The sequence below is a fragment of the Bidens hawaiensis genome, unplaced genomic scaffold, assembly GCF_021521415.1.
Source record: "Bidens hawaiensis isolate Kalapana, Puna unplaced genomic scaffold, B.hawaiensis_p1.1 tig00013245_1, whole genome shotgun sequence".
NCBI classification, from domain to species: Eukaryota; Viridiplantae; Streptophyta; class Magnoliopsida; order Asterales; family Asteraceae; genus Bidens; species Bidens hawaiensis.
In genome coordinates, this window is record NW_027492119.1 from 356427 (window position 1) to 382735 (window position 26309).

General features: G+C 34.4%; 1 protein-coding gene and 1 pseudogene across 1 annotated transcript; one reads left to right on the forward strand and one right to left on the reverse strand.

Moving 5' to 3' along the window:
* The first annotated feature begins 20157 nt into the window (after positions 1-20157).
* On the forward strand, positions 20158-22686 carry LOC143543664 (eukaryotic translation initiation factor 4E-1-like). Its single transcript, XM_077035930.1, has 6 exons — positions 20158-20244; positions 20281-20582; positions 21826-21991; positions 22067-22192; positions 22317-22382; positions 22474-22686. The coding sequence occupies exons 2-6, from the start codon at positions 20290-20292 to the stop codon at positions 22516-22518; spliced, it is 696 nt and encodes a 231-aa protein (XP_076892045.1). The 5' UTR covers positions 20158-20244; positions 20281-20289; the 3' UTR covers positions 22519-22686.
* Positions 22687-23484: 798 nt separating this feature from the next.
* On the reverse strand, positions 23485-24866 carry LOC143543667 (FBD-associated F-box protein At4g10400-like; annotated as a pseudogene).
* Positions 24867-26309: the final 1443 nt, after the last annotated feature.

The following is a 26309-nucleotide window of genomic DNA, read 5'->3' on the forward strand; positions in this document are numbered from 1 at the left end:
GATTTTTTTTTTTTTTGCCACAAATCATTTTCATTTTTTACCTCTTTTAACAATTGCGTCTAATAGCTTATAACAATTATGATATTGATTGTGTAAGGACCCGGTCCCGGTGCCCTACATTAGCGTTGGATTACTCATAAACACATTTCTAAATATCAGAGTTTAATAAAACTTTCACGGAATAATATATAAGGTCAACCATTCGTTACAAAACATTCAAAACTTTTATTTAAACATAACATAAAATAGTTTATTAAAACATCATGACAAATCTTCTTCAGATGCCAGCTTCTTCAGATCCTGTCATGTATCCCCCTCAAGGTAGCTGCTTCAATCTATTTACCTGTGTACATACTAAAAGTCTGTTATGCTAAGAGAGTTCTAGTTAAAGCAGGTAATATACAACACATTTACATACTTATACATACGCATCCGAAAATACATATTATATACTTAACCTGCTTATCTTTCTTTCGTACATACATAAGTATATACCTTCTTTCTTTCTTTCTTTCTTTCATACTTTTATGTATTTAATATTACTTTTTATACTTATACGTTTTAAAGAGCCTATCGTCTTATAACCTCTCAGATAGTATAAGGGTCTGGTCTCTATCCTCTCAGATATTATAAGGGTCTGGTTGATCTTCTCAGATATTATAAGTGTCTGGTACCGACTGACGCAAGTGTAAAGTGTGTAAATTAATTTCTCGGGTTTCGCTTGAGGGCTCGGGGACTCATAGACATGTACAAGGAGCATTATAATCAGTTTGGGAACAAGGGGAATGAGTATACAAAGTGCAAGGGCTTAAAGTCAAAGATTATGAAAGTTATAACCAAATCCCACATCCCCTTTCACCCTTAGCGGTCGTAACCCTCAAGGCCACCAAAACCTTTGATGTTGATCGATTTAATTCAATTCCAAGCTGTTGGAGGTCGTCCAAGGTGTCTACTGCACTCTCATGGTCTTAAATTCCATTATCTCGGTCGTTAAGATGGTCAATTAACCCGTTTCTTGAGCTAGGATCAGTTTTGTATTAAATTCGTTTGGCACGCTTCCCAAGGTCAAAATCTGGAGTTTTGGTGTCAAAAGATTCCCGGGTATGTCTAGTATATCATACTAAAATTTAATTATCATTGGAGTTGATTTGATAGGTCAATTGTTAAAAACCGATTTCTAGGGTTCTCGAGTGTTAAAATTGTTAATTGTTGTCTTTCGGGTATTATTTGGAGGATTGGTCAACCTGATCAGTTTGAGGGGTCTCTTGTTAGTATATGAACAGTGGGAAAATTATTTTTTTTGTTAGACTACTCGCTGTTGTGAGGGGCTTCGAAGCCCCTCCCCAGTGCCACGTAAGCGCCACATGTGCACTGGGGGCTTCAAAGCCCCACCCCAAAGATGCCCCTCAATGGTGAGGGGGCTTCGAAGCCCCTTAATTATTTTTTTATTTTAATAAACTAACAAATTTATTAAATACAATAATTATCAAATACAAACTAAATTAAAAGTAAAAACATATACATAAAAAAATCAACTAATTTTAGTCGTCATCTTCGGTGTCGCCGTTTTGTTGTTTGTTTCTCCAAATATGTTCAACCAAATCCGCTCAAAGACTGAAATTCGTTTCTTTTTTTCTTGTTCTTAATAAAATAGCAAATCTCTCATCTTCGTTTTGTGTTGTCATCGGATCCGGCGCATCATCGTACTCGCATTGACATATTGCTCTACCCGAGTCCTCCAGTATCATATTATGCAAGATAATACAAGTGTACATTACATTTCTTAACTTATCCATGTGCAGAATACGAGCCGGATGTCTAATTATAGACCAACGTTTCTTTAATACCCCGAATGCCCTTTCGATGTCCTTTCTGGCCGACTCGTGTTTTTTCTTGTAATATTTTCGTTTATCATCAGTCGGGCACGTAAAGCTATGAACCAACGTTGCCCAATCCATATAAATGCCATCGACTAAATAATATCCGTATTCGTAGTTGACACCATTAGTGGAAAATGAGGTGTCGGGTCCAACCCCGTTTACGAGACGGTCGAAAAGAGGAAACGCATTTATCACAGCTGTATCATTGTTTGCACCGGGCATCCCAAAGAAAGCATGCCATATCCAAAGATCAAATGATGCAGCAGCCTCAAGGATAACCGTTGGTCCATTATGATCACCCCGATGATATTTGTGACATTCGTCAATTTCGGGTTATCCTGTATTTGTTTTTATGTTGTAAACCGACCCAATTTATATCGCTAACATTTCAAATATATAAAATATTGGATTTTATGTTACTAAATCATTCTCGCTTGTTCAATTTTAAAAACCCGCTTTTAGGGATTCGAAAACGCTTTTAAAACGCTCAAATTACATCGAAAACGAACTTCAAGGACCAAAGTTGCCAAAAATTAATCCTATAAATATTTTTCCATCTATTTCTCTTAAGTATTTTAATTATTTTTAATTATATTATTTTAATTAATGGTTTTTACTTTAATTCAAAAGCAACCAATGGGCATTTTTAATTATTTTAATTATTTTATTTTAATTAATGGCTTTACTTTAATTCAAAAGCAACCAATGGACATTTTTGCATGAGATTTTATTGGTGGAGCCTTGCCACCCTCTCAAGCCTTTCTCTACACTCTTGGCCTATAAATACAAGTGTATTTCACTCATTTTTACACTTGCTCTTACTCCAAATTCTCTCTCAAAACTCGATATATTCAAGGTCGTTATTTCTTAGTGTTCTTGAAGTTTTGACTTCCAAGAGTCAAACTAAGTTTAATCTTTCATTCTATTTAGCTTATGTAGTCTTATTAATACTTGTTTATGGTGGTACAACATTTATATAATACACACCCCTTGTTACCTTCGGTAGTTGCTTCTCCGACTCCGGTTGGTTAAGCTTCGGACTTCGTAAGGCAAGGCTTCATGTAGGACTTTCGTGGTCCTTGATATATATACACTTATACAAATTGTTGCACATATTAATCATATTTAACTTATGCTCTTTTTAGTTTTCTTTGTCATATTTATGAAGTTCCATGGTGGGGGTTTGTAGAGACTAACCTCGGTTTAACCGTAAATAGTCCAAACCGTGAACCGAACTTGTTACTAGTTTGTTAAATAATTGTTTTAAACATGCCTTATGTTAGATTTAAGTTTCTAAAATCATTTGTACAAATTCTTGGTTATTTGGGCATGTGGAGACCATCAAGGAACGTATTGTGAGATGAAAACCGAACCAATCCGATTTTTACCCGCTTAAGACACACAAGTGTGTTTTTAGCTATCAAGATTTGTATATTTCTTTAAAAATAGTTAACAAACTGATTTTAATCATTTTCTTAATTACTTGGGAATGTTGGATCCAACTTAATCTCATAACAAAGTTTGGACCGACAAAAACCGAACACTCGCTTAACGGACGATGTTAGTTCTAAAACAATAGAACTACATACTCTGTTAAGTCTTATTAAGTTTTATTGAGTTATCTCATAACATTAATTATTTTGGAAAGTTGACTTCGGGTTTTGACCAATTATCAAGACCCGAACCAACAACCCGAGACACTCGTTAAAAACCCGTTTTAGTATCTATATTCCTAAGGAACTTGCATTTTGCATTTTTCCCACCTTATTACTTTCCAATGGTTAAGTAAATATTAAGGTTAAATACTTTAACCCGGTTTCGAGCAAACTTACCCTTTTTAAAGGACTATTATTATGCTTTTCTTAAATATTTACCTTCTAAACCTTAAACTTTAAATTTTTTACATTTCCTATCATTTTTTTATTTAAGACTTCCTAAGACAACCTTCCTAATACAAGACTTCCTTTCATCTAGACTTGCCCGTTAAACCTCATCCTTCCGGTTACTCGTCATTTTATCAAATCAAGTTTATCACTTGAATGTGAGTACTTTCATACCCCTTTTTCCATCTTTCGTTTTGGGGTGACATTTCATACTTATCAATCTAAATGCTTTATTTATTTGAATTATTAAACCCACAAACGTGATTGTATACTTTACTTAAATAATTGCTCGATTTGGTGTTCTATGCTTACATGCTTAAATGTTTATCGCTTTGGCGGGTAGCCACACTTGAATGCTAAACTTTGAATGCTAAGGCAGGTTGGCCTCACAAAATCCGATCTATTTGGTATCCCCTTATAGACGGTATCGCGATCCGAATCGAAATCCCGAATACATTTGGTATTCTCTTATGGAGGGTGTCGTTAATGTATTCTTATTAACGATAACTATTTAGCATGAGGCGGGTAGCCTCATGGACACTATGATCCGAGTATACTTGGTTGTTACCATTTAGAAAGGGTCCGAACTATTTATCTTTTGCATATCTAAATTGTTGTTATTATTTATTGTCTTGTATACAAGTTTTGTGGCTTTCTTTTATTATTATATACTTATGCTCACACTTATGAATTGCTCACCAACCTTTGTGTTGACAAACTTTATTTTATGAAATGTTACAGGTTTGACTTTTGTTGACTCGAGGACTTGATGAAAAACGTTACCAACACTATTAGGGTATTAGTAAAACGAACAATATGATTACTACTTGTTTCCAAATTTGTATCTATGAACGAGATGTGTTTGTTTATTGATTTATGAAATAAAATGAGTTGATTAAATATTGTCACTTTAAATAATGTCTTGTGTATTTGGGCAATCCGTTGCACCCCGGCATGTTCCGCTGCCTTTGGTCGGGGTGTGACAGATTGGTATTAGAGCCACAATACTATAGTATAGGTGGTTAGACGTAACGACCTAGTATAGTCTATGCTTTAGGGTCCTTATACGTGTTGTCTATACGTGTTTACCCTACTTGATTGTTCAATACACTTATTTATTTATAAGCTCATTTATCTCATTAAATCATAAATATACACAAACACTCGAAACATCCTAAGGTATCCTTACCTTACTTTTGTTTAATTTTATATATACACTTACATGCACGTTCATAATAATGTAAAGTATCCTTACCTTATCACAAAAACATTAGTTTTTATTATTGCGTTTTATGGATCACGAGCTTAACTTGGGTCCCGTCGTTTCAAATCTCCTTAAAGATTTTCTCATATGAGATGACCACTTTAAGTTGTCGCATGCGAGCGTTCCGGTCGCCATCCTAATTTTCGGTGTTGAGACAATAGAACCACGGTGGTTCGTGGACTAGTGTTTTGACATGACGTTGTATTCCGATTTATTATTTTTGTTACAATCGTTATTTGAGTCGAAAACATGAAAAAGACACAGTGGTACGTGCACATGTTTAGACTCCAACGTGGTATTTTTGAAAAAAGGTTTTAGTGCCGGAATATCAAGTCATAGTGATTCATGCATGATTTTTCGGCCTTTAGATCTTAAAACTTATTATTACGTTCCAAGAATTTAAACCATTTTCCCTTTTATTTTGTTATAAATTCTTATCACAAGTCTTCACTTATAAATGTTATATTTTTTAATTCTTTTATATCTCGGTTTTATATGGTAAAGTTTTACACCAATTTTCTCATTTTGATTTCACAATGATTTTTATTACAAATTCCGTTCGTTATGATCTATTCGATATAAGTTAAAAATATATGTATATACGTAGTTTGATTCATTCATAAAGATTTTTTTAATATGCTATTTATTTTCAATAAGACTTTTTACAAACAAAATTCTTATTATATGAATATCATCATATTAAGAAAGTTTCTTGATAAATTTCACCTCAAATTTTCAAGTAAATTTCCTATTATATAAACTTTAAATTGTCCTTAAAGGCCTTGTACAAAAATTTTATAAAATTTTATTTTTATAACTATCCCGTTTATTTTGAATGATCATTGCAAAATATTAATTAAACTTCTCGCGACATTTTTTTTAATTATACTACATTACATAATACACGTGGTAGAATTTTCATTACTTAAATCTATTCTCATAACAACCTTCATTATGCATTTTTGGATCATTACGAATTTTCACCAATAAAATTTGCATCCTACGATTTTCCTCGTTTTAAATTGTTATGATAGTTTCGCCTTGATTTTTTTTTTCTCGAGAAATTCATAAACTTATAGCTTGTAATTTTCTTGAAATTCTCATACAAAACTTCATAGAAATTCTATTTTAAGGACAAAAATCTTTTATTTTCGATTTCTCGATTCACAGTGCCGGTCATTTTAACGTACCATGATATTTTAGTTACACGATATTAAATAATGAACTTGGTAAAATTTATTTTTACGCAAATTTGTATTCACAAAATGACATTCATCATTCGTATTGAAACCTCATAACGGATTTCGGCATTCAATTCACTTATTTTAAATTCCCTCATAAGGAAGAAGATTTTATTTTGACCCTTATAAAATTCTACTTCCTCATGACAATCGATTTTTATTTCTGCGATAAACTTTAAATTAAGCAAACCTTATTTTCTTAGTTTCCCATGATATTTCCGCTACTTAATTTTAAGTAGTTTAAGAAACGATTTACGTCATGCGGGTTGGTTACTCCAAATTTTCTCGTAAATTATTTTACAACCTAAGCCGACCCGACGTATCGTAACAACTCTCATTTTAGTGGAAAATTTTTAGCAAAGAATTTTTTTTTTTGTGATTCACAAGCTTGAATCTCGATATTGTATTTGTAAAATATATGTTAACTTATAACTTTATTATCAAAAATTTCATGAATGTTTCCATCATTCATTATAAATTATGATATTTTCAATTTAATACTTATCATTAGTCAAAAATTTTCTAAACACAACCCCAAGTTTCCAAACACTCGTATTCCAACTCAACCTACCACCTTAACCCAACCATCCTCACACTTCAAAAGTTTTCCCACATAATCAAATCTTCCCTCAAAATGAATGAAACCTAACCCTCACTAACTCAACCCCATGCAAATCCAACATCAACCCAACAACAAGCCGTAAATACCGACACTTTTACGCCATGAAAACCTACCAAACTTACTATCCTGATACTTCAAAGACACCGACAAACACACCCACAAATGCCTTGAACATATACAAACCAAAGTTTACCCAACTATGGCTCAACCCTTCGAGCCATGCTATGTCAAATCACAAAACATGTCATTGCATCGTTTCCCATCCAACCATAGAGTTCGATATCAAAATGGTAACCCAAACACTCCTTGCAAAATACATGTATAAACCGAATCTCAACTCAAACTAGTCAAGGTCGAATTATCCAACCCATTAACTTGACTCGAACAAATAAGCAAACCTCATCCAAATGGCCCAACCACTACTCACACAAGTCATCTAAACCTAACCCACTATAACGACCTAAACTCAACAAACCCCACCAACCCAACTCAAGAAAACCCAATTTCGCAAGACACCCGAAACACACTCACTCTTCACCAAATTTCCAAACCATTCACTATTCGAAGCCTAAAACCACTCTATACACAAGCAAGCTTCATTTTACCTTAAATTTTTTGTTATATATATATATACAACTAGTATATTTATAACGACCTTATGTACCCAAATATTCATTTTTTTTACTCTTTCAAGATTAACGATTTATGTATTTTGCTCAAATTTTATAAATCATCTTTGTAGAATACAATATTGTCATGACAAACAAAAAAATCGATTATGAGGATTGTTTTCAAAGATTATTAAACAATTATATACGTGTTTTCAAGATTATAAATATTGTCATCTAATGTGATAATCCCATAACAACTTTATAAATACGAGGTTTCATTTTGAATGACGAATTCAAGATTCATTCAATAATAAATTTTAACTTTCATCATTTTTGCATAAACTCAACAATCATGAATCTACATTATTTTTTTTTTGGACACACTCATAAATGCTTCATACATTAAATATTGTAACATAAATTTTATGCGAATTTTTACTCATTATCACAAGCATCATTTCTTTCATGATTTTCTATCATCGCGACAAGCTTTACGTATGCAAACTTTTCTTTAAGATTTCCATTCGATGATGATTTAAATATTTCTCTAGCTACGCGTTACCGCGAAGCTTTGTTATTATATACATCTTCTTAGAGACGATAAAACGGCTTTACTTGAGACGTCATTTTCGGTTTTATTCTTATATTTTCAAGAGTATGTGATACGCGATTTACATATTTCGTCATTAATTTGAGTCTCACAATTATTATGGTTTCCTTTTTAATTGATGAGATATTTTCGATGGAAATTTTATGCACATGAGATTTCGTTTTGTGTTTTGATTATTCATGGACGAATTCAAGTTATTCAATAACAATTTGGGTACTACTTTCAAAACCTTATATTCGCTAAAAATCTCGTTTACATATTAAATGATATTTTCATAACTATGTTGTTCATGTTGAGCATTTATGATTTTCAAGCAAGACACAAATTCTATGCATTATTTTACATCATTTCATTTAATCTATCAACAGCCTATGTGTGGATGTCCGCATGTTTTGGCACTATTAGAAACCGTTAGTATAATGACGATTATATAAATGGTTTCACAATAGTGGTCGTATACACGCTTTATCGCAATTCATCGATTGTTTTGTCAAGTTAATCAAATCTTATCTATGTTTGATACATGTATGCATCACCCCAAGGAACTTACCTCATTTCTCATGTTATTTCACGCAATCATATTCTCAATTGCTTATAACCTCAAGTTTGTTCACATATGAAACTCGTCGCACGCTATTATTAATTGTATCATTGTTTATCCCAACCTCATGTACTCACTTATTGGATTTTTCCTCATTTACACTTATCGGAGTATTCATTATCGGGTTTCATTTATCGATTTTATTTAGTATTTCGATTTATAAACATTGACGTTTATCTTGATGACTTTTGACTTCAAATTTCATCTCATATCGTTTACCTTAAATTTTATTTTATTTATTCGACCGTCTTTACTCATTTTAAACCGAATTGTCATTTTCACCTTGGTTTATATCTTAAGAATTTAGTTGCTTATGTTATTTACCCCATTCTTCCTTCCTTTTTAAAAGCCAACCTCAAAATTTTTCAACCGCTAGTATTGGTTTGTCAATATTGGTAAAAAAAAATCCAATAGATTTTAAGTACGTTTCTAATGTTTAAAATTTCAAAATAAATATGCCTTTTAAACCACACAATGGGACGAACCATGTGGACCATACGACGATCTAAATAATTATGAGTGCACACTTAATTATCGAAATCCCCGTATGGAAGCCATAGTAAGTGCGGTTATGTGAGATAACTCAGACCCGAGAGTGATAGCGGAAAAACGGTAGAAATGCGAATTATGATAAGGGCATGGTGGATACGCCGCATGTACATCCTATATATAAGTGCCTTTATTATATTGCTCATTTGTGGCGTTTTTTTCGAGTCACGCAAGAATTTGACGTTATTATTTTCTTAAGATCTTTCTTGCATTGCTGTACTAAAAGAAACTTTCGTTAGTAATTACCTTGTTCCTTAAGTTTATTTTAATTTAGGGACGAAATTACCAAAAAGTTGGGGATACTATGACATTCGTCAATTTCGGATTATCTTGTCTTTGTTTTTATGTTGTAAACTGACCCGATTTATATCCCTAACATTTCAAATATATAAAATATTGGATTTTATGTTACTAAATCATTCCCTCTTGTCCAATTTGAAAAGACCGCTTTTACGGATTCGAAAACACTTTTAAAACGCTCAAATTACATCGAAAACGAACTTCAAGGACCAAAGTTGCCAAAAATCAATCCCATAAATATTTTACCAACTATAACTTCCAGATTTCTCTTAAGTATTTTAATTATTTTTAATTATTTTATTTTAATTAATGGTTTTACTTTAATTCAAAAGCAACCAATGGACATTTTTAATTATTTTAATTATTTTATTTTAATTAATGGCTTTACTTTAATTCAAAAGCAACCAATGGACATTTTTGCATGAGATTTTATTGGTGGAGCCTTGCCACCCTCTCAAGCCTTTCTCTACACTCTTGGCCTATAAATACAAGTGTATTTCACTCATTTTTACACTTGCTCTTACTTCAAATTCTCTCTCAAAACTCCATATATTCAAGGTCGTTATTTCTTAGTGTTCTTGAAGTTTTGACTTCCAAGAGTCAAACTAAGTTTAATCTTTCATTCTATTTAGATTATGTAGTCTTATTAATACTTGTTTATGGTGGTACAACATATATATAATACACACCCCTTGTTACCTTCGGTAGTTGCTTCTTCGACTCCGGTTGGTTAAGCTTCGGACTTCGTAAGGCAAGGCTTCATGTAGGACTTTCGTGGTCCTTGATATATATACACTTATACAAATTGTTGCACATATTAATCATGTTTAACTTATGCTCTTTTTAGTTTTCTTTGTCATATTTATGAAGTTCCATGGTGGGGGTTTGTAGAGACTAACCTCGGTTTAACCGTAAATAGTCCAAACCGTGAACCGAACTTGTTACTAGTTTGTTAAATAATTGTTTTAAACATGCCTTATGTTAGATTTAAGTTTCTAAAATCATTTGTACAAATTCTTGGTTATTTGGGCATGTGGAGACCATCAAGGAACGTATTGTGAGATGAAAACCGAACCAATCCGATTTTTACCCGCTTAAGACACACAAGTGTGTTTTTAGCTATCAAGATTTGTATATTTCTTTAAAAATAGTTAACAAACTGATTTTAATCATTTTCTTAATTACTTGGGAATGTTGGATCCAACTTAATCTCATAACAAAGTTTGGACCGACAAAAACCGAACACTCGCTTAACGGACGATGTTTGTTCTGAAACAATAGAACTACATACTTTGTTAAGTCTTATTAAGTTTTATTGAGTTATCTCATAACATTAATTATTTTGGAAAGTTGACTTCGGGTTTTGACCAATTATCAAGACTAGAACCAACAACCCGAGACACTCGTTAAAAACCCGTTTTAGTATCTATATTCCTAAGGAACTTGCATTTTGCATTTTTCCCACCTTATTACTTACCAATGGTTAAGTAAATATTAAGGTTAGATACTTTAACCCGGTTTCGAGCAAACTTACCTTTTTTAAAGGACTATTATTATGCTTTTCTTAAATATTTACCTTCTAAACCTTAAACTTTAAATTTTTTACATTTCCTATCATTTTTTTATTTAAGACTTCCTAAGACAACCTTCCTAATACAAGACTTCCTTTCATCTAGACTTGCCCGTTAAACCTCATCCTTCCGGTTACTCGTCATTTTATCAAATCAAGTTTATCACTTGAATGTGAGTACTTTCATACCCCTTTTTCCATCTTTCGTTTTGGGGTGACATTTCATACTTATCAATCTAAATGCTTTATTTACTTGAATCTTTAAACCCACAAACATGATTGTATACTTTACTTAAATAATTGCTCGATTTGGTGTTCTATGCTTACATGCTTAAATGTTTATTGCTTTGGCGGGTAGCCACACTTGAATGCTAAGGCAGGTTGGCCTCACAAAATCCGATCTATTTGGTATCCCCTTATAGACGGTATCGCGATCTGAATCGAAATCCCGAATCCATTTGGTATTCTCTTATGGAGGGTGTCGTTAATGTATTCTTATTAACGATAACTATTTAGCATGAGGCGGGTAGCCTCATGGACACTATGATCCGAGGATACTTGGTTGTTACCATTTAGAAAGGGTCCGAACTATTTATCTTTTGCATATCTAAATTGTTGTTATTATTTATTGTCTTGTATACAAGTTTTGTGGCTTTCTTTTATTATTATATACTTATATGCTCACACTTATGAATTGCTCACCAACCTTTGTGTTGACAAACTTTATTTTATTAAATGTTATAGGTTTGACTTTTGTTGACTCGAGGACTTGATGAAAAACGTTACCAAGACTATTAGGGTATTAGTAAAACGAACAATATGATTACTACTTGTTTCCAAATTTGTTTCTATGAACGAGATGTGTTTGTTTATTCATTTATGAAATAAAATGAGTTGATTAAATATTGTCACTTTAAATAGTGTCTTGTGTATTTGGGCAATCCGTTGCACCTCGGCATGTTCCGCCGCCTTTGGTCGGGGTGTGACAATATTGACCTTGCCAAGCAACTAGGCAAGCTTCCCAAGCCCAATGTGTGCAATCAAGACTACCAAGCATCCCATGAAAATCGTGCCTCTATTCATGCACCTCGTATATTTTTTGTATGTTGGCTTGAGTCGGTTTCCTCAAATAATTCTTATGATATAGTTGGGGAATACCTAATATTAAATTTTTAATGTCAGTTTATTAACTTTGCATTTAAAATGAGAGGATTTATAAATACATATTAAAATGATAATAATCACATTCGCAGAACGTGTGAAGGGCTTCACGAGCCATTGTCTTCGACATTTGTAAATTCTCTTCCATGGCGTCGCTCGTGGTCCCATACACGAGTTGACGAATTGCTGCCGTGCATTTTTGCAATAGAGAATAACCGGGCTTACCTCTCGTGTCATCCCGTTGTTGGAAAAAATCATAATCGCGTTCTAAATCACCAACAATTCGTAAAAAAAGTTGGCGAGTCATCCGAAAACGCCGCCGGAATTGTTCCGCATCAAAAGTCGCGTCCGGCGAAAAATAATCTTGCATCAACCTTTCATGAGCATCGACACGATCCCGTTATCGAAGAGGACGTCTTGTTAGCGGTTGTGAGCTTTCGCAATGCTCTACTAAGACTCAGGCAGCATCTAAAATAGCACTAAATATTACCTCATCCCCTGAATCGGAGTCTGAAATAACGTCGGGATCAGGGAAGTAGTCGGGTGTCGAAGATGAATCGGAAGACATATTTGGGAGAAAATTATAAAAATTGAGATTGTATGGTTTAGTTTGAGATATATATATATATATATATATATATATATATATATATATATATATATATCAAACGGTCCAAAGAGCCGTTGGAAAGGGGAGGGTTCCACACTTTTCACCTTCCGTGCCGGCCGTTTGAAAGGCCTCTCCATCGGCGCCCCGCATTGGTGTTTGGAGCCCACCGCGCCCAAAAAAGGGGGCCAACGGCGCCCCATACCGCATAGTCTTATAGGGGCTGGTTTGGTTGATGATGCCTTAATCGTTTTGAAAGAGCGCGTAAAATCGGTTAATTGGGAATTAATGTGGAATTTGATGAGTTTTCAAACCCCACCCACTTGGGTGGTTAAATATCGATGAGTGGGATGTAATAAGGTCCATTATTCTCAAAATGGGGCTGGTTTGGTTGATGGTTGGTTAATGCGCGAATTCAACACAGTTAACGTAAAACGGGCGTAGTTTGGATACCGTTGGTGGGGATTTATTGGAAAGGGAGTTTTGGGTAAGTTATGAACTCCAAGGGGTGATGTAGATGGATATGAATATTAGGTGTGTCTTTGAGTCAATCCAAACCCGTTAGGACGTCTCGTATAGTAAGCGAGTTGTGTCGGTCTAGTTAGTGATTGTTCTGTACTTAATCTTGGCAGGCTTGTGGATTGTGAGTGATTATCTAAAGGATTTAGTTGTGATGTTTATGTGATTCATACCATGTGAGTTTCATGATGCTCTTTTTTAAATGTTTTATGTTTTGGGCTAGAATACACGTTTTATGACGTTTTTACCCTTTTGAACATTTTAATGATATTGCAAAGTTTATGTTATTTTTACTATCTATGATTGTAAGTTTGATGTTTATGTTATGTGTATGTGTGTGTGTGGCCACTACATGTATGTTTTTGTTAAGCTGTGACCGGGTCGAAGCGATGTATAAAATTCCTTAAGTTCCCGGTTGGGAGTTAAGGTGAAGAGTTCCAGGACATGAAGTACTGTCCTTGGGGCGAACGGATGTAAAATCCCCTAACAGTTTATCTATCCTTGGGCGAAGTTTATTTGAGTCCTTAAATTTGTGTTTTGGACTTGATGGGATGTGACCCGTGTTACGTGCTTGACTGAGGAAAATTTATTTATTTATTTATTTATTTATTTATTGATGTTATTTATGTATTATTATGATGTTATTTATATATCATCATGGAAGTCGTATGTTAAACACCTTGGTTGGTCTTTAAAATACTTTGATGATTAAAACATGAACTCACTCAGCTCAAGCTGACTTTGTGTGTATGTTAGAATGATTTTCTGGTTGCACGTGAATGGGATTACTGCTTGGAGGTGCTCAAGACTACCCGAGGTCTCGAGGCAGTTCTAGTCGATGCTCTTCGTCATGTTAACATTTTTGGAAGTTTTAAATTTACAATTTATGTTTTAAAGATAATATGTTGATGTTTTATAAATTTTATGCTGCAAGAACACTCTGTAACGAATTTTTGAATTATATGAAACAGTTTTAACCATTATATTTGAGTCTGTTTGGAATGATTATCAACTGTAGGACACCGGGATTTCAAGGTCTTACAATATCCAGGATCATTTGCACCATGTGCATTTATCACATTCACATGTATATAAACATATGAAAATCACATTATTCAAACTTATGAATTTAATGTGAAACACATATGTAAAGTCACATTATTCAATGCTATAACAGATATGTGAATTCATATGTAAAATCACATTATTCGATCTCATGAATCTAATGTGAAAACATATGTAAAATCACATGGTTGAATGTTGTGAACTTCGTAACGAACATGAAATTTTATGAAACATAAACCAACCCAGCGTCGTTTTAAATATGTTATTGTTTTTCTATTATAAGCTTATATGTGTGCCACTATTATTCTGGCCGTCTACTAACTTATTTTTTTTAGTTTAGTGTCAATATCGTAACAAATCTAACCAACCCCGACCGAATTCATGTCGCTTCGGTCGTAAGTTGTACGTTTACCGATTTTTAGTGGTTTACATATTTATGTTTTTGTGTTGGTGCATGTGCCATATCGAACTTATTCAATACGGACCAAATTTGTGTCACTGAATGGTTTTGTTACCTAATTAACACTCAAAAGCTGATTATTTATCAAATATCAACAATCGAATCACTTGTTCAAGAAATACAAGACATCTAAGTTATACAATTAAAGAGATCTATTCATTGATAAGAAAAAAAAACGTGAAAGAGGATTAGATTGATGATAAAATAGAATCCTGGATTGCAAATAGTGATTCGATTGATGATGAAAAAAGAGAATTCTTTGTTCAGTTCTCCACCTTAACAACAGAAGAAATGATTGATCAAATTTTATTTAGTATGACTCATAGTAATCGTTTATCGATAAATGACTTTGGTTATCAAATGATTGAACAACCAGAGAACATTTTACTTACGAAACTTATGTGACAATCAATGGCAGATTCACTTTTATGTGAACCGGGGGGGTGTTAAAGACTCCACTCAACTCTGGATCTATAGTATAGAAAGCTAATTTATCATGATAAAACTCTAAATAATTTATAAAAGGCCTCCTTCTTTGTGTTTAGTATGCCCTTATACTTGTGAAAATATTTAAATGAAGAAAAAAGTTGTGCAGAAAAAGTGTAGATGTTTTAGGAATGAGAAAAAAATTAAGAAAACTAATATTTAAGTTGTATATTTTTAGTTTGAAAGTAAAATTATTCTATCAAAAAAGTTCACTTATTAAAATTTGATTTTGTTTAAATATTAATCATGCTACTAATATAATTAGAATTTTTTTTTGGAACGACCAACTAAGTAACGTCGCCTTCATTGGCTAAAGGTAACCCGAGCCAGCCACTAGTTCGGACGGACAGAGCCCCTAGCAGTCTACCTATTGAGTGATTCCCCGCATAAAACCCGACCCCTACGCTCACCAAACGGCACGCCAGAGAGGAGGCAGAAAAACCGGGTGAGATCAGGACTCGAACCCTGGCAAGCCAGGGTCATCCCTCATATCTCCCATATAAATTGGTGATAGTGAGGTTTGAATCCCTTACTTCTCACTTGTAAAGTGAGTGCTCTACCATTGAGCTACATCCAATTTAATAATTTGGATTAAGCTTGTTCTTAATTTTAGTTATTTGATATTAATAGCTTCTAGATTTTTAGTTATAAAATATAGCTATAATATTAACAACATTTATTGTTTTAATTTATTTATGAAATAATTAGGTTAACTTTTCATATAATTCTTTATACATTTAATCATTCAACCTTTTCTAAATAGCAAAAACTTGGTCTCTTTTCTTGGTTTATATATTTTGTTAACTAAAAATAAAATAAATTCTTATTTACCGATTAACTAAAAAAAACTTACCAGTTAATATGTTACCGGTGTGGATTATTGTATAATAATGGTTTGTAGTACATTACGTAAGCGACCTTTCGGAGCGTTGGATTACAAAACACGTGGTGGCAATTTCGTAAATAACCCAAATTAGTTCATTATCAAATTCATCGATTACAAGTCAATTCTGATCTAAATTCTGAACTCCCCGCTCTATCTCATCCAATTTCTAAGCCCTAATAGAAACTTAAAGTATGAAATATTTAAAGTCAAAACCAAAATCAAAATATATCGTCGTTGAACATTAAGAATCTTCAAAATAGATCAAAATATGATGATTTAATCATTCGAATTGATGTGTAGAAGGATTTAGATTCATCAGTCAAATATGAAATTGCCAAATAATACACTCAGTTGAGTTTTAATTAGGGTTCATAAAATTACGTTTAAACGTTCTGAACAAAACTGAAGACACTGTGTACATTTAAACGTTCTAACCAAAACGAACACCTTTAAACATTTAAGTTTAGAAGTTCAGAACAAAAAGTTTAGAAGCTCAGGCTTAAATCTTATACATTCAAGGTTAAACTAAAACGTACATGCTTAGAACCTAAAACGTTCAAGCTTAATCTTAATACATTCAAGGTTAAAACCCACCATTCAAAACTCAAAAGTAAATGATTGAAGCTTCAAATTGATGATTAATTGGATCAATTTCAAGGTTAATTGATCAATCATGTTCATCAAAAGATAAACAAACCTATGAACAATAATAGGCGACGATGTATGATGTCACACCCCGACTTAGAGCCTAGGCGTGTGACCAATAGTTGGTACTCGTTTTGTAAATACATTAGAGTTGCGGGTTTTACTTTAGCGGAAGTCTTTAATTAAATATTATTATATTGAAAACTCGGGTTTAAATACCCATTTGATATTTTCAAATACATTTCTTTTAGAAAACATAACTCTTTATAGTATTTTGAAATAAAATATCTGAGGCACCAGATAACATCTAATGACTATAACTCCAATCTTTTATTCCTTCTTGCTTGTCTGTTCTAACCTTTCTTGTTTTCCTGTAAAAATGGGTTGGAAAATACGTCAACACACAGTAGGTGAATGACGCTGACTCTTAAAAATCTTTTCAATACCTTTGTGAAACCAACAATAATACCTTTGTGACTACTCATTAGGCACCCAACTACACTGGGATCAAATTACCCTAAGTACCTTGTACAATTAATTATATACACAATATCATTTCTCTAAACAATCCCGTAGACCTTTAGAGGCATGTTGATGATATGCATGGCCTTGGGTAAATGCCGAGTCACCATGTATGAATGGATCCAGACACATGTATACTCTTAATCAGAGTGTCCGTTTCTTATTATTGTAACACAAAGTTTTAAGGATTTGTAAATCCTATGTAAACATTCTGACTCTAAAAGAGTTTGTAAAAGGTTTGGGGCGTATTCACATTTTCTGTTTATAATCAGTTTCTGTTACTGATTCCTGTATTCTGTTTTCTTCTTCTTGTTCTGTTACCTCGGACCTATAGTACGATAATAACCTTTGTATAAATAACTAGATCATCGATCTAACTTCAGACCTTTAGTCCTTTTTGTATAGCTTTAACCTTGATAAAATCATTTGTTTATATAAAACATTTGGACCTTTAGTCCCTTTCTTTATTTACCATTTATATGCTACGTTTCTTCTTCAAGAAGAAACGTCTATACTGAGTTTCTTTTTCAAGAAGAAATATTAATTTAACTATAGTCTTTGAATATTATATTTCTTAATAGTAAAGAAATACTATTTTAATTATACTCTTTGTATATACTTTCTTACGTTTCTTAATCATAAAGAAAAAATATTTTGACTATAACCTTTGCTTAAGAAAAGTTATATAATACTAAATTGTAATCAAGGTTCGGCTATATCTTCGACTATGGTCTTAAGCCATTTATAATAATAAAATAATAACTTAGGCAGAACTCCTACCTCGCACGGGTATTTAGATATTCCTAAGTTTATACGGGCAGCACTTCTACTCTTTATGCACGTTTATCGAGGCGCTCTTGATCCACCTTTCTTGGCACGCAAATCAAGGTGATATTCAGGTGTCACCGGGTCGTGTACGTACTACGAGACGGAATGTCGGGCTACTTTTGGTTGGCACGCACTTCGAGGAAAACACCGGGTATTTGGCAAGGATTACGAGGTGATGATTGTCGGGTCGGTGGCACGCAAAATGATGTAGAGAGAGTGTAAATTCTAGAGAGAGTGTGGAAAAGGTGTGTGGGGAATGAGCCGTGAGGCTCCCCTTTTATAGTTGAATCTAAGTCCCATCGCGATACGCGATGGGCTCTTCTCTGACTGCGTCGCGTATCGCGACGCCCACTTTTCTGAGATCACGCCACGTGATGCCACGTGGCCTGACACATCTGCCATGTGTCGCCACGTGGCCTGACACGTCGGCCACGTGTCCTGCCATGCTGTCACATGTCACTTGGGTGTGACACGTGTCCCTGAGTGCAAAGTGCACCATCAAAGCGTCACATTGCGCCCAACGCCCTTCGCCGTCGTCATCGCCATCGCCATCGTCCTTGTTCTCACCCGAGCGCGTGCGCGTCGGGTGGTACACATCCTCCACTAGGACCACTAGGTGTATGCTTGGCATAAAAGAATATTATTATGGAAATTCTATCTCTTATAAAGAGCTTCCATTTCTTTACCACTTTCCATGTGGGATGAGATTTATATTTTTTATTTATACCCAAGTAAAGTGCTTACACTTTCTTACATCCTTCCATGTGGGATGGAGATTCCTTTTATTATTTTCTTTATGTGGGAAAACTTAACTTAGGAAATATTTTTATTTCCTTATTTTTCTTATATTTCCTTATTTAATATTTTCTTATGACTTGTCTATATATTATTTTTGATCCATCAACTTTCCTAAGTTGTCAAATTTGGATCGAAATTTTGAGAATGTTACATATGATGACTATGGATGGTGGTTTTGACGGCGGACGAAATCGTTGTACGATGACGGATTGCTGAATGGTAACGATGAAGTTTGAAGGAATCGATGGGAGCAGTGGATCAAAGTTGAAGAAATTTACAATATTGTCACCACGTGTTTTTTGAAATCGATGGTGTAGGAACTCGCATACGTAATGTACGTCTATGGATTATCATATTGGATCCTTTATCATATGTTATCCATCTAAATAACATTATTAGAAGTCATTAATGAAATTAAGTATCTTTTTACTTGACCCGACCTGACCCATTTTTGCGCCCCCCACCCCCACCCCGACTATAAGGTAACGTTTGGTATGCATGAATGAGAGGCTGAATAGAATGGACCATTATAATGGAATGAAAAAAATGTGTTTGGTTAGTCAATGGAATAGAATTACCTATTAATATGTCCATTTCATTCTCTCTAAAATACCCCAAATTCATTCCATTCACCCCTTGTTTTTTTCATTCCATTTATCTTTCACACTACATCATCTCCACCACCCTCCCACCACTACTATCCATTTCCCCCCACCACCATCACCACCACCACCTCTGTCGTCGGCCATCACCACCACCGCCACCAACCATCGCTCCCAGTCATCACCACCATCGCCCGCCACTTACCACCGCCGCCACCACCACCACCAGCAATCGCTCCCGCCACTCACTCTCATTTTTATTTTATTCTGACTTTTTATAGCTACCGAAAAATAAAAACTAATAATTCATGTCATTCTTATATAGTAACCGAACATATCAATAAAAAGATAATGATCCATTTCATTAGCTCGTAATTCCATTGTATCGATCATTCCATTACCCCTTCATATTTACATATTGGATCCGGCACAAGCGACAATAGTGGATTACGAGTTCACTATATCCTCTCCACCTAACAAACTAACAAAAGCCCAACTGTGAAACAAACTCACTCTCGTTACACTCTTTCACAACCACCATTTCAGCTTCCAGAGAGAGAAATTGAACAGCAGATAACAATGGTTGAAGCAACAGACGATTTAAACCCAATCGACGACACCCAAACCAAACTAACTCAATCAGACGGCGAAGAACAAGAAGACTCACAGCCGGAAGACGGAGAGATCGTTGACGGTAACGGTGACACTCAGTCATCGTCAAGACCTGGTACGGCTGTTGTAGTTGAGAAGCATCCGTTGGAACACTCATGGACGTTCTGGTTTGATAACCCTAGCGCTAAGGCTAAGCAAGCCGCTTGGGGTAGTTTTATGCGTGCCATCCACACTTTCTCCACTGTTGAAGACTTCTGGAGGTTGTTCATTCATTATTCTTTATTATTATTATTATTATTATTTCGTTAATGTTGTATGAAATAAGTAATTTTTGGATGATGAATTGAATTAGTGAGACTCGTGTTTGAATTAGGGGTTTTCATGAATTTGATTCAAATTGGGGAAATTACTTAATGACAGTGTGGTAGAAACTCGCTAGGCGGAAGGGTGCAATTGAACCAAGTCGAGCTTGGCTCGTTTAATTTACACAGAGCTCGAGCTCGGATCGGGAGTAGTTTTTTAAGTTCGACCTCAGCTCGTTTACTATTTATTTTTTTATATTTTTTTTCAATATAATTTTATGTATAACATTTTATATATTATTTAGTTATATTTTTTTTAATATAATTAAATATATCTATATATATTATTTAGTTTAGGTTCGCAAGTCAGCTCGTTTAGGCTCGGGTTGATTGAGCTTTTTCACTAGCCGGTCTCGAGTTGCTCGTGAGCGGCTCAGCTTGTTTGCATTCGTAGCTAGGCGCATCGGATTTGAATTTTATATGTAATTTTCTATATGTACACACACACACACACAAACGTTTACATATACTTTTTTAAAATACGTATAGTTTCTCAAATACTTTAAAGATTTTGTCTGGTAACGGTTTTTGGGGCCGGTTAGATTAACTGCCACTCAATCGGCGCCTCGCGATATTTATAACACTACTGAGTTAGCCGCCAGCCTACCATATATTCAAGTTCTTTCTTGCAGTGAGAGAATTTTGAAGATTGAATTAGAATTTCATGAATTTGATTCTAATTAGGGAAATTACTCAATTTGGGTTTCATGAATTCAATATCTAAATTCTTTCATAATGTGAGAGAACTCTTGAAGATTAGAATGGTTATATGATATTAATGGGTCTATATTTATTGAAAAAGCATCTGTATAATGTCAGGTTTGTAAAAATTGCATCAGTTATCGGTATGCTACTGATTCAATTTCACCAAATTGGACGGTAAAGCCGGTCCAAATCGGCTTAAATCATTCAAAGTTGGTTGAAATCATTGAAGTATTTGAAGATTTCTAGATATTAATCTAATCTGACTAATAAGGTTTTAATAACTATATATAAAGTTTTGATTCTTTTTTTTGGTGTGCGTGCACCCGACTAGTGCCTAGTGAGTTTTACAACACTGTTTTCTATTGATATGTTATATACTATAATAGATTATACATTATGTTTGATTTTTTCAAGTCTATGTTATCTTTTAATGCAGTCTTTACAACAATATACACCGACCGAGCAAATTGGCTTCTGGAGCTGACTTCTATTGCTTCAAAAATAAGATTGAGCCTAAGTGGGAAGACCCTGTTTGTGCTAATGGTGGAAAGTGGACTATGACTTTTTCGAAGTTCAAGTCTGATACTTGTTGGTTGTATACGGTATGTTTATACTTTTTGTATTAAGATCTTACTTTCATACTGTTTGTAACTTTTTATAATGTGTAAACATTGTAGTTGCTAGCAATGATCGGTGAACAATTTGATCACGGTGATGATATATGTGGAGCAGTTGTTAACGTTAGGGCAAAACAGGAAAAAATATCTTTGTGGACCAAGAATGCTGCCAATGAGAGTGCTCAGGTACTATATTATTATAAAGTCAAATCATTCATAATATCCAAACATTAAAAACTGACTATCGTTTCTATAACTCCATGCCAAACACCCCGTAAATAAAGATATATATTATTGGCTTTGTTTGCAGATAAGCATTGGGAAACAGTGGAAGGAGCTGCTTGATTACAAAGAGACAATAGGCTTCATATTTCATGTAAATCTTATTTTTTTTTCTATTTTTATTATCAAATGAAATATTTAGATTTGTTTTCTTTTTCTGACTCACATTTTGCATTATGTTGCAGGTAGATGCGCCCGACAAAAATGCTAAGAACAAATACACAGTATGAGGTGTGTGTGCACGTGTTTGTAGTGAAACTTAGGTTGTTGGTAACTTTGACGCAAGCAACCCTTGTTTTGGACACGGGTAACCTTTTTCATATGTGTGTAGTGAAACTATGTTACTTTCTCAAACAGCTGATGAATGCACTTAGACTCGATATGTTACTTTTTCAAACAGCTACTGTTATGATACTAAGGCAGTTTAGGTATTGGTAACTTGGATTGCTAGTAACCTTTGTTCTTGACACGGGTAACACTCTTCATATATTGATGTTTGTCTATGTTTCCTTTCAAGTTCATTTGTGTTGATAGCGAGTCTAGCATAGGGTACTTGACAACGTGAGATAGCTGCTGTTTGGTGTGAGAACTAAACCTGGCTAGTCCACGCCAGGTCCAGCGTACCGGCCACTGGGTAAAATTACCATTTGTGCTTATATTTGATTTCTAACCATACTCACTTTATACACAAGTTAATCAATGCAACCTGACAATTTGGGACTGGTTAGGATTTTGGAGCAGGACCCAGTTAGTAATGCAAGTTCACCTGTTAATGGATAAACCGCTAATTTGGGACTGGTTAGGATTTTTGGATTAAGACCTGGTTAGTAACCGGTTAACCAAACTGGTCATTCTAATTCAATTAATAACCGGTTATTACCGTTCGGAAAAAAAAAATTCTATCAGGTGTTCATAACCATTGAAATCGGTTTTCTTATACCATTTTGCCCCAAAGGTTAGTGTAAATAGGAATTGGGTGTACATGTTTGGTTACACGACTTCTCTAGCGCTCAATAACACAAAAACACTAAAAGAATCTCAAGAATAAACGTTTTAATGTCGTATTGGAGATTGCCACATAGAAATTTATCGCTTAAGCTTTACTTGATCAGTACTTGTTCATGTAATTGTTTAGCAAAAAAACAGCATACCCATTGCAAAACAAAACAAACATGATGTTCATTTCCCAAAAGCTATCAACCAGTAGACGGAGATCTATTTCTATTAAAATGGATATCGCAAGACGTGGAGGTTCTAGGAAGATTAAGCAACTGTGAACAAATCCGTGTTTCTTCTTCTACGCTTGTCTTTTCCAAGTTGACTGTTACTGTTTTCAACACCTTTGCATTCCCCAACAAGAATTTTAGAAACGACATATCACACTTCCGTCCGGTGAAAATCAAAATTTTGATTGTTGTAAGTTTTGCTAGCATACGAGCGGGAACGAACTTTGGTCCAATCCAACGACAACCTTGAAGCTTTTGTCATTAACTCAAACAAGTTAGACAAGTACATTCTCAATAATATATCGCGGTAAAAGTAGTACAAACTAAAATAACAAATCAAGTACCTTTTCAATATAGATATCTTCTAACTCGGGAAAACTTTCAAGAAATTTTAGAATTAGTTTAAATTTCCAAAAGCCAATTAGCTCCAAGTGCTTCATATTTAGAAAGACGGGAAGAGGTGAAGCGAGTAGGATCTTATGCAAAGAAGAGTCTTGAGATTGTGTCTCTCTTATCTTCTGAAGAGAAAGTGATTTAACTCCGTTTAGTCCCTTTAGAAGCTCAACCAGTAGATTATCAAATGGTCTTTCATAGAAAAAGAAAGATCCCTTAGTGAGAGATGACACATTCTCCATTACAAATAACGAGTACAACCTCCCATTAAAAGATAGACGTTCAAGATTAGGGACGCGTAACACAACTTTGTTAGTACGCGATAAAACTAACAAAGTCAGTTTCAATCTTTTCAACGTAGGCATATCGAATATGAAATCTTCAACACCATTGTGGCATACAACTTCCAAAGATAAATCCTCAAGTTTTGGGCAGGCGGGGATGAGTTTAAATGCACTGATGAAAGGATTGGTATAAACCGCAACGTCAAGGGTTTTCAGACAAGGAAGGCAGACCACAGACGGGCACTCCCAAAAAGTGCAAGGAGGACATCCGACACGATCTATTCTTAACTTTGTTAGTGTTCTACAAGTAAAAAGGCTTGAAGGCAACTCATAAACCATAGCTTTTATGCCAAGCTCATGAACATTTAACCTGACCGCCTTATCAATCCAATTTGACACGCTTGACTTTTGAACACGGTTACTAGAAAATTTAAAACGACACGATTCAAGTTGAGATGTTTTGCAAGACCCGAATACCCCATCCACAAATCGTACTAGGTTACACGGACCAATATTAGATTGTATATCATCGAAGTCAAGCTTTGTGATGAACAACCATGTGTACCTCCATCTTCTCGATTAAATGCTGGTTTGCACAACATATTTAGTAGGCATTAGAGAGAGTATGTGTGAAAGAATCTCGTCTGGCAACCCGCTAAGCCTATCTGAACTCATTGCTCGATTCCGAAAACTCAAAACAAAAAAAGTTGAAATATTAAAAAGTTTGTAGATGCCGACCTTTTAAACATGAAAACTATTCAAAAACGAAAGTCAATTAAAGACGGTGGCGGCGGTGGTTTCATGAGCCGTATATTTATTTCAATAATAAAAAGAAATAACGATTATTGCAAAATATTGTATTCTTAAATTATAAAAGATTTATTAACATTCCAAACCTCAAATATATTTATCTACGGTTTATTTCGATGGTGTATCTGTATTTAATGTTTTAAAAATCGGTTTTTTACTCTTACCGGATTGGATTAAAAAATGGTACAGCCAGTTGAACCGGTTTGTACGGGAGGTTCAAGTGTTCAACCGGGTTGAATAGTTTACATTGTATTTTCATATAAATGCAACTTTCATTCAAAAAATAACCCAAAAATATATGATTTTATTAAAAAATATGATCTAAAAGTTATTTCGTAATAAAAAATAATACAAAAACACTTGATTTTCAAAAAAAATAAGCCAAAAGTTTACTCGTTTCAATGTTAATCGCTAGGTTAAAATTAATTTTTAGAAAATATGGGCCGCATAATATCAAAAATCTCTTGGACTTAAAACCGGTATTTTAGAAAAAACACCGGTTTGATGTTCTAGCGAACCGTCAAAAAATACCGGACACAAAATACCGGCCTAGTATGCGAAATCCGGTATTACCGGTTCAACCGGCCAGTACGAACCGGTTTTTAAAACACTGCTGTATCCGAAACGAGTCGTTGATCTATAAGATTTTTCTTTTATTTGAATCAAATTTCTACCTGTTACTGATAGATTTGTCATCACATAGCTATGGGCGGTGTTTCAAAACTGGTTAAACCGGTCGGTTCAACAAATTGAACTGAATTTCGGTGAGCAGCCCGGTATTTTGTACCCGGTATATTTGAGCGGTTTTATGGAACATCAAACCGACCGGTTTTCTATTCAGTTTTCTATACCGTTAACCGGTTTAAAAGACCACCAGATTTTGTATGTTTCAGTCCCATTATTATTATATATAATAATCTACAAGTTTGGTGCCGCAAAACCTATATTGGGTCACTTTGCGGCACCCTAATGGTAGTATTTTTTTCTTATGTTTCGGTCGTAATAAATGTAATGAAAACCTACCGAATGTACATTTTGTTTTTGTTCTTTTGTCATTAGTTTTTTTAGTTACGGTATCGTGTCGAACGTAACGGAAACCGGCCGAATTCGCGTAGACTTACCACGTTTTGTTTAATTTCTAGCACCGTAACGAAAACCAAACGAATGCTGATTTTTTTTTAGTTCCGGTACCGTAACGAACATGGCGAAAACCGACTGAATTCGCGTAGACGAATCTGCCTCAACGCCCGGGATCGATAACGGCTGGGTTTTACCAACGATCGAATTTTACCAACCAACGCCACACCA